Source organism: Formica exsecta, unplaced genomic scaffold (genome assembly GCF_003651465.1).
Source record: "Formica exsecta isolate Colony F162 unplaced genomic scaffold, ASM365146v1 scaffold174, whole genome shotgun sequence".
Lineage (NCBI taxonomy): Eukaryota > Metazoa > Arthropoda > Insecta > Hymenoptera > Formicidae > Formica > Formica exsecta.
The window spans coordinates 146,234-155,500 of NW_021849056.1; the positions used below are offsets into that span (position 1 = coordinate 146,234).

The 9,267-nt window shown below is 32.6% G+C and overlaps 1 protein-coding gene across 1 annotated transcript; it reads left to right on the plus strand.

Annotated features, from left to right (window-relative positions):
- Positions 1–7,762: 7,762 nt before the first annotated feature.
- LOC115233392 (glycogen synthase kinase-3 beta-like) lies at positions 7,763–9,267 on the plus strand. Its single transcript, XM_029803779.1, has 3 exons — positions 7,763–8,047; positions 8,321–8,514; positions 9,044–9,267. The coding sequence occupies exons 1-3, from the start codon at positions 7,816–7,818 to the stop codon at positions 9,179–9,181; spliced, it is 564 nt and encodes a 187-aa protein (XP_029659639.1). The 5' UTR covers positions 7,763–7,815; the 3' UTR covers positions 9,182–9,267.

Below are 9,267 nucleotides of genomic sequence, written 5' to 3' on the forward strand. Positions count from 1 at the left end.
GAAACCGAAACCGATGTGAAACAGCTAGCCAAAAGTTGTGACTACAATAAAGATTTCTTTAACGGACCATCCTCTTTATTTGGTCAAGAACTTCGGTCTCGGATGTAGTGCGTGCAATATGGCAAATTTCAAGATTTTTAGCACTTTGTTCCCGGATCCTCGACCTTAACTATCGGCAGAGAAGAAGAACCGTGTATGCTTTCCAGACGGCTGGTGATATTTTTATCCTATTGAGACAGCGAAAAGAAATGGTCGTGACCGGCACTTCAAACTGTCAAAGTTAATTTTCTTCATATGGAGTACAACCTCGGGGCTGTATACTGTCATTGAATTGAAGTGTGTTTATAAGCACGTTAACACGGTCCGACACTGCAGCACTTTCTTCATGTCGATTATGACAAGTCTCTGCATTTATATAAGTTCCTTCATATATTCAAGACTACTTACGTTCAATTTAATAAATTTAAGGCTATCGCATCATGGACAATTCATATTCTCTTCACAAGCTTCAAACTTTTAGACATTTTTGTACTTGCAAAACTTATATATATATACATATATATATATATATATATATGTATATATATATATAAGTTTTGCAAGTACAATAATATATATATACAAGGTATTCCAGGTCAGATCAATGAAACTTCAGGTATAGGAAATTGAATTTGGAACAAAAAAGTTCCTATAAACAAAAGTCCAGAAATGCTTCGTTAAAAAATTATAGCTAATAAACTCTTTGGTAATCAGTTACGATCAAAATTTAATAAGAACATTTTTATGTTTGCATTTGCACTACGAATGTAGCGTTTACACAAAGAAAGATCGAAATTGGTGTAATTTAGTTTGTTATTTAATTACCCATCAGATTTATTTCGTTTCTTTTTTCACATGAATACTGAACCTATGTTTATCGGAACTTTTTTGTCCAAATTCAATTTCCTATAAGACCCTGAAGTTTCATTGACTTAACCTGGAACACCCTATATATAACAATTTTCATGTTCACAAATTTTAACTATCTTAATCCAAAATTTCCCATTTTCAAGATTTATATGATTCGTAAATTAAAAGATCATAATTAATCTTAAATTTCGCAAAAGCTAATAAATATGATAGAAAAATACCACTCGTCTTTTTGCTTTTAAAATCTTAATTGTTATTAATAAGATTGTGGAAAGAATCTCGTTTGTCAGTCGCGTTATTTATACATGTATCACGACGCGACGTTTCATTTACCCGATTTACACGGATGTCCGAGATTACAGGTGCGTTTACACTGGGAGAAATCGATTATCGATCTGGCGTTTCGCGCAAGTGACGTCCTGAGGCGAATATCGGGCCGAAAACGAAAACCTGTCCGATGCGACCGTAATTGGTGTCAGCCGGTCGCCGGTGCGGATCAATCGATTAATCAGACTCGCTCTCTGTGGGATTAACGAGGCGTAATATTAATGGTCACGCGCCGTGCTACTCGAACGTGCCAGTCAAAGAATTTGACGTGATACGTCATCGAGATAAGAGCGGGATTAATAGAAATGCCGATTGGCACTCGTTCGCACCCAAATCGCTACAATTAAGCACGATCTAATCTGTCTCGACGCGTATCGAGTTCATTATAATTACTGCATCATGTTTCGATTGCGCAGAATTTTAATCCTTATTTTATACGATTAGCTTCTAAAAGTCCGAGAGATTCGTAATTTCAAAACTTTCAGCTTCCAAATATAAATATGCATACTTGTATATTGTTAAATTAAAGGGCACGATTACGATAACTGTGGCCCCCTATTTGGGGCTTAATTTTTTTATTTATTTTAATTTCCTCGCAAAGTTTTATTATCATGTCCAATACTTTAAAGTGATATATCTCGAAAACTATTGGTCGGAAATTTTTTTTACTATTTTTCCCGTATTCCTCGGCAAAAATGTCTTCAGAAACGACCTTTTAAATAGGGGGCCACAGTTATCGTAATCACCCCCAATTAAAGCATTAATAATATTCGCATATTAAGTTAAAAATGATTATTCGATAAAATAATAAACAAAAAAATGTGGAGTTCATATATTGTGTACAAATATTTTTTCACTAACCAGGGTGTCTACTCAAATCTTATAAAAAAAGTCCCTGAAAATTCCATAATCTTCCAGGTATTCTTTTTTTTCAAATTTCCAGATAAAAAAAATATTTTAAAGATTTTTTGGTGCAATTTCCTAAAATAAGACTTTTTTTATTGTATACGCATTTTCTAATGGTTTTCTTTTGTACAAAGAGAAAACACAAAGCCACTTAAGTTTCAAGTGCTAGATTTACAAAGGTACTGAAAAAAAAAAAACTGAATAGCTTTCGTTAAGATAAAAATTTTTAACTTGTATAATATTTTCATTTTTTATCACTCAAAATTAAAATAAAAAATATGTACTGCATATTCAATATTTTGTTAAGACATTAAATATAAAAATAGAGAGATCAATATACATATTTATAATATATTTTAAACACATAATTTACAACTAGGCTTATTGATGGATTGGTTACAGTACTCATATAAGAGCAAAATTATCAGAGAGAATTTTTTTAAGGATGTACATACATATATTTATGTATGTGTGCACGCGCGCGCGCGCGCATGTTCGAGGGTGAGAGCTTACAATCTGTGGTCTTAAAAAGAACTTATGGGTTCCGCTCTCCTACTACATACATATAACAAGTGGTTTCTCAAGCCGATAAGGTACCCGAGAACCCATGACTTTTCCATGCAAGAGTTATAGGAAAAATAGAGAGATCAATATACATATTTATAATATATTTTAAACACATAATTTACAACTAGGCTTATTGATGGATTGGTTACAGTACTCATATAAGAGCAAAATTATCAGAGAGAATTTTTTTAAGAATTTCCTGAGACCCAATAAAATTCCATAAGAATTCCCTGATTTCTCCAGGTATAAAAAAATTCCCTGAAAATTCCAGATTTTCCATTTTTCTAAGGAGTAAACACCCTGCTAACTCTCCCACGCGCCAGAAACGTTCCATCGCGAGGAATAATTACGAATGCAACGGAGAATGCAAATAGTACAATGAAAGGGTGCGAGTAGCGACTACCGTAATACACACACGGTAATCATTCTTTGTTTACGTCCGGCGCACCTGGCGCGGTAAACGTCAAAGCGATTTGCGATCGCGGGTGCGGTAGACGCGAGCCGCTCTCTCGCGCGACGCATGCAATTTAAATGTCTGAGCGACATGCCACCACGTGGCCGCACCACGCCCTATAATAAACTCGAAATAGTGGCTGTGTGTCTCGCGTTAAATATCCCCACAATAGATTGTCAATGGCAACAATAGTGATTGTGAGTCGTTCTATACGATAATCGCGCTTCCTGCTGCCGCCTATGCTTCTGCATTTGGCGCGCTCGCAAATGGGCGCGATATCCTCCAATTGATAACAATAGCGTGCGAGACGTTTGCGAAACTGGGATTTTTCACACTATTTCCAATGGAAATTGAACGATGCATCATTGGCTATTTATGAAATAGGATCGAGACGTCATTAAATTAAATGACAGTTGCAATCTATCGTCGCATGAAATTATAAAGCACACACGCATTGTCTCACATAAAATAATGTATCTACTATCTGTATTAATAGAAAATATTAATATTATAGTACCCGAGAACCCATGACTTTTCCATGCAAGAGTTATAGGAAGGCGATAATCTGTGACGCATGAGTCTCTCCATCGAAATCGAAACACTACACACTACTTAAGGAGAGGCATATTTTTGACACATTATTGGAGTAGTTTTCTTCTAGAGGTCGTAAGTTATGGTCTTTTCGGTGTGTAAGATAACAGAAATATATCCATTGGTTGGACAAAGTATGAGATAAATATCCCGTAATCTCAGAATTCTAAAAAAAAAGATTTATGAGAATCGAGAAATTCTTTCCATTATTACTTACTAATTTATATCTAGTAGTGAGAAAGATACAGCTAAGGCGGATAACAAGATATTAAAAATATATGACAAATTTATTTTTGAAGTAAAATATAACTGCAAAATTTATTTATGAGTTTGATAAATATTAATAGCCGATTACAATTCTATAGGGTAACTCGAGAAAACAATAACGACGTATGGTCACGATCGCGTTTATCCTCGATCGCGATCTGTTAATCACGGAGATAACTAGCGTGAGCAAGAAGCAACACGTGCATTAAATCCGCTCTCTATTAGATCATTAGATTCAGCTCTGGGATTCAATTTCTCGTTCGTAAAACGTATGTAGCAACGGATTAATAGACACACTGCCTACTGTGGCCGACTTACAGTGGCCGTTCTACTTGTACGATCGGATTCTCCTTCAAAGGTTCGAATCGTGACAGCTGCGCCCACACGATATTCGTACACATTTCGATTATTAATCATCCCGTCATTCAATCCAAGAAGCCTTTTAATTCAATCATGACATGCTAATGGGTTATTGATAACTACCGCAACGTATTGAATAATGTAGTCTAAACAAGATACATCAGAGTACGCATACGCAGTAGGATTAACTCGATTTGTGACAATCTACGTGAGTTAAGTGCTTCTTACTTTTACTATTCATCCTCGACACTTGTGAGTAATCATATTGTGGTAGTCGTCAGAATTTAACGTTTACTGTCATTTCGTTCGTGCATGCTCGAGGCTAAAACTTTCAGAAAAATTAGGCGATATCGAATATATATAAATGAATTATTTTTATATTTTTAAAAATAATTATTTTATATTAAATTTTAATTCGACTAATTCGAAAGTCTTTTACAAAAAATTTCCTCCGTAAATAGATCTCACGAATTCGCTAGTTCCGGAAGTTTTCACGATTATTCAGATGAATTCTATTTTATTGCGCTGAATCATTTCGCACGGGATTTTACGTCAACAATAACCGTACTCGGACCTCCCAGACCGCAATTTAGAATGATAGCTATGCAAATTGAAGACAGCACGCTTCGGCCAATCAACCCCTTTCTTGGAAGCGTCGACTTCTTTCGAAGTGTTCTCGCGGCTCTCGCGGAGCGAGGCGACATTGCCGCCCCGTGACAGGAAACGTTCTCTCCTCCTGCGAGGAGAGTCCTTATCTTAATTGCACGGCCGACAAAGGATCTGATCTGCGAGCGTGACTGGCTCGTCCCTTTCAAGTGTCTGGCGCGCTGTCAGCTCGCTGACGTCTTTACAACAAAGTATATAAAGCGCGCCCAGAGAAGACACGTTGCAAATCGTTGAATTAAACTCGCCGTCGACCGCGTATTTTCCTGTCCGGCTGCTTCCGCGTCCACGGCTTTCGTCACGGCACAGTATTTCAAAGCTAACTGTATTAATAAATAACTGTCTGCAAATTAACACCGTATCGTGTCCGAGTATAGAAGGAACGAGCAATAATTGGATAATGCTCTGTGTTATTATTGAAAATAATTATTTATTCATATGAATTGTCATAAGATATTATCAATTAAATGTTCTTGATTAACATATCAATCATACTTGGAGATTTAAAGAGTAGTGAAAAAACAGAAACTTTGGGTAAAAAACTTGGTAAAAAAAAAAAACTGTTTTTTACTCCCTCAAAAATGGGTTTTTTACCCCATTAATTACTCAGAATGTCCATTTTCAAAAATGTATAGCAAAAATCTAATTTGAATGCTTATTTATTAATCTTTGATGCACGGCTTTGAAAAATGAGCATCAAATGTATTAAAATTAGGTATCAGATTCCATGTGTTATTCTCGTTTCTGGTCCATAATATAACAAAAATAATAACAGTTTAATTCTGCTTGAGAGAGTATTTTTCTAACTTTTATAAAACTTTAAAAATAAAAAATATCAAAAATTCCATTGAATTATAAAAATCAAAATTAACCAGTTTTAAAATATTCGAACTGAACTGATTAATCAGCTTAGCCACATTCATTGAAATTGATCCAAACAAAATTAATTTAATTCCCATACCATCTTTTGTTCGAAGAAAACTGACATTATTTTTCAAAATTACCAAAAAACACCGGTTTTTTATTTAATTTCTTATCCCATTTTCAAAAAACTTTCATCTCTAATCACACTGAAAAATGCTGATTTTTCCCGCGCGTAAAAAGAAATTATGCACTGTGAATACGATTTGCTCTCGCGTAAAAACGAAGTTTTTTTTAAATTCGCTGTCAAAGAGTCAAATGATTACCACCACTTTCTAAAGCGAGATATTCACAAGGGTGATTTATACGTCGGCGAAAAAGCTGATTCTCTGCGAAAAGTGCGCCGCTGACTTTCTAAGCGACATAAATCTTACCACACGATAATTTATTGCGATTTCGTACAATGCAATCATTGCGATTAGGTGATTTAAAGGGTCGAAAGGATCAATTCCTGCTTCATTCTATCCCATTAATATCAATTAACATCGATTAGCTTGGTTGCTTGAAGTTTATCCTTTCTAAATAATTTTTATTCGTAAGACTTGCGAAATTACATAATTAGTTATATAGAAATCAATTATTTAATTACTAAACATCTTATTATAATAATAAATATAAATATAAAAATATCAGAATATTGTAATAAATTTGTAAATAATGAAATTCTCAAAAATCTAAAAAAAATAATTATTCTATATTCAGCTAAAAAAATCAACCCCCCTCTAAAATACTCAATATTAAACCCTGAAACAAGCTCCGATTCTCCTTCAACAAATCTATGGGACTTCGATTTAACTCTGCTAATACTCTCTAATAAAATACATTAAAAATAATGGATAAAAAATAAATAAATATCACACATAAATCTGATAATTTATAAAATCTAAGAATGAATATCTCTCTCTTATAATCATTAAAATTAAAATAATAAAAATAAATCTTACCTCATAAGACAATATTTGAGAAACAGATCGTATAGATCCTATTATTGAATATATTGAATTAGATGATCATCCTATAAAAATTATAATATATCCTCTAATTGATATTAATAAAATTAATAATAATATGGAATAATTTAAAAAATAAATATTAGTAACATATGGAAATAATATCCACCTTATTAACATTAAACTAAATCTTAATATAGGACATAAATAAAATAAATTATAATTAGATTTATAAACATAAAATAATTCTTTATTAAGCAATTTAATAGCATCTCTAAAAGGCTGAAAAATCCCAATAATTCCTACCTTATTAGGACCTTTACGCATTTGTACATATCCTAAAATTTTACGCTCTAATAAAGTTAAAAAAGCAACTCCTACTAATAACATAATTAATAAAATTAATAAATTTAATATATTTAATTTAATATACTGATAAAACTCATATAAAATTATTACTTATATATTTTTAATATTTTATATATATATTAATTAAATTCTAAACTTAATACACTTATCTGCCAAAGTAATTTTAATTTTATATATTAATTAATATTTATCAATTTTTACTATTTATATTTTTATAATAATAATAATAATTATTTAATTTTTTTTAAAATAAATTAAACTTAATAAATAAATAATTTAAATTTTTAACTTTATTCATTAATTTAAATAAAAAAATTATTTAAAATAATTAGTCCTTTCGTACAAAATTATTTTCATATATTATAGATAGAAACCGATCTGGCTTACACCGATCTTAACTCAAATCATGTAAAATTTTAATAGTCGAACAGAAAAAAATTTTGTAAACTTATGTCATAACATATTGTATATATATAGTATATAGTATAAAAGAGATGAAGATAAGCTTTGATTTTTTTTTTGCAGCTATATATGTATCAACTGTTCCGTTCGTTGGCGTACATCCACTCGTTGGGTATCTGCCACAGAGATATTAAGCCGCAGAATCTACTCTTAGATCCGGACACCGGCGTCTTGAAGCTATGCGATTTCGGTTCGGCTAAACACTTAGTGAAAGGCGAGCCCAATGTGTCTTACATTTGCAGTCGCTATTATCGTGCACCTGAGCTCATCTTTGGTGCTATCGATTATACTACAAAGATTGGTAAGCTACAAATTTTGATCGATCTAAAAATTTGAGAAATCATCTTTAGACGCGCTCTATCATTTTTTAATCTTTAGCAGATACCTGCTAGAATTAAGCTCTTAGGCTTCCATAACACATGATAAAATGTAGAAAATTCAATTTTTTTTTTTTTAATTTTTATATTTTGTTATTAGTATATTGTAATACTCTTTTACAATAGGGTTATATTTTTATTACATCTCTTTTCTAGTTTAATTTTCTTGATATATTTTTCTCTCATTTTCTCGATAGATGTTTGGAGCGCAGGTTGCGTGCTGGCAGAATTGTTGCTAGGCCAACCGATATTTCCCGGCGATAGCGGCGTCGATCAGCTGGTAGAAATTATCAAAGTCCTTGGTACACCTACGCGCGATCAGATACGTGAGATGAATCCCAACTATACCGAATTCAAATTTCCACAAATTAAGTCGCATCCTTGGCAAAAGGTAAAATTTACTGTTTCACTTACAAATAATTTCATAATACTATTATGTACCTGACACATAATACTTACACATACACACATACAGACATACACATCCCCAGCGACATTTTCCAAATACTTCACTTTATCTCGTGATTGTCTCTTATTTCACACATATGTCTATCATTTTGTGACTAAAAACTCGTTATAAATAATTAAAGAGCCAATTTTCGTCTTAAATCCATATATCTGAAAATAGAAGTAATAGAAATTACTTCAATTTTTTAAAAATATGTGGATTTTTTTTTAGATAAATATAAATTTCAGACGATCTGATTAATAACAAAAAAGAGTTGATCTAGTTAATTTTATAACGAAAGGAGAGAAGTAGGGTCGAATTTTAGATGAGATATTGTAATAAGAAATTATTTAATGCACACTTTTGGAAAAAGGAAAGTATTTTTTTCGTGTTTAAAACTTTATCGATGACGCATTAACGGCATTAGCGGCTTGATATGCCATTCATCAATACATGTACTCGTGGTTTGCAGTATATGCTTCAACGAATGAGTGAAACACCTGTGTGTTCCACGGAGCACCAGAAGATTAGAGTAAGTGGGCCGACTTGCAACAAGTTTTATCAACATATAACTGGTACAAAGTTTCTCTATCTTGGCTCATTGTACTAACATCCAAACTTCCATCTCGATATTCGGACAAACGTGCAGATTTATCTCCAATCTATTCGGTAAACTAACTTTAAAAAGGGATAAGA

What these genes read in the sequence shown, in the direction of transcription:
- LOC115233392 (XM_029803779.1), top strand. Translation starts at nt 7,816, where the DNA reads ATGTATCAACTGTTCCGTTCGTTGGCGTACATCCACTCGTTGGGTATC. An exon ending in CGATTATACTACAAAGATTG is followed by an intron (nt 8,048 to 8,320) that starts GTAAGCTACAAA and finishes TTTTCTCGATAG; the next exon opens with ATGTTTGGAGCGCAGGTTGC. An exon ending in AGTCGCATCCTTGGCAAAAG is followed by an intron (nt 8,515 to 9,043) that starts GTAAAATTTACT and finishes CGTGGTTTGCAG; the next exon opens with TATATGCTTCAACGAATGAG.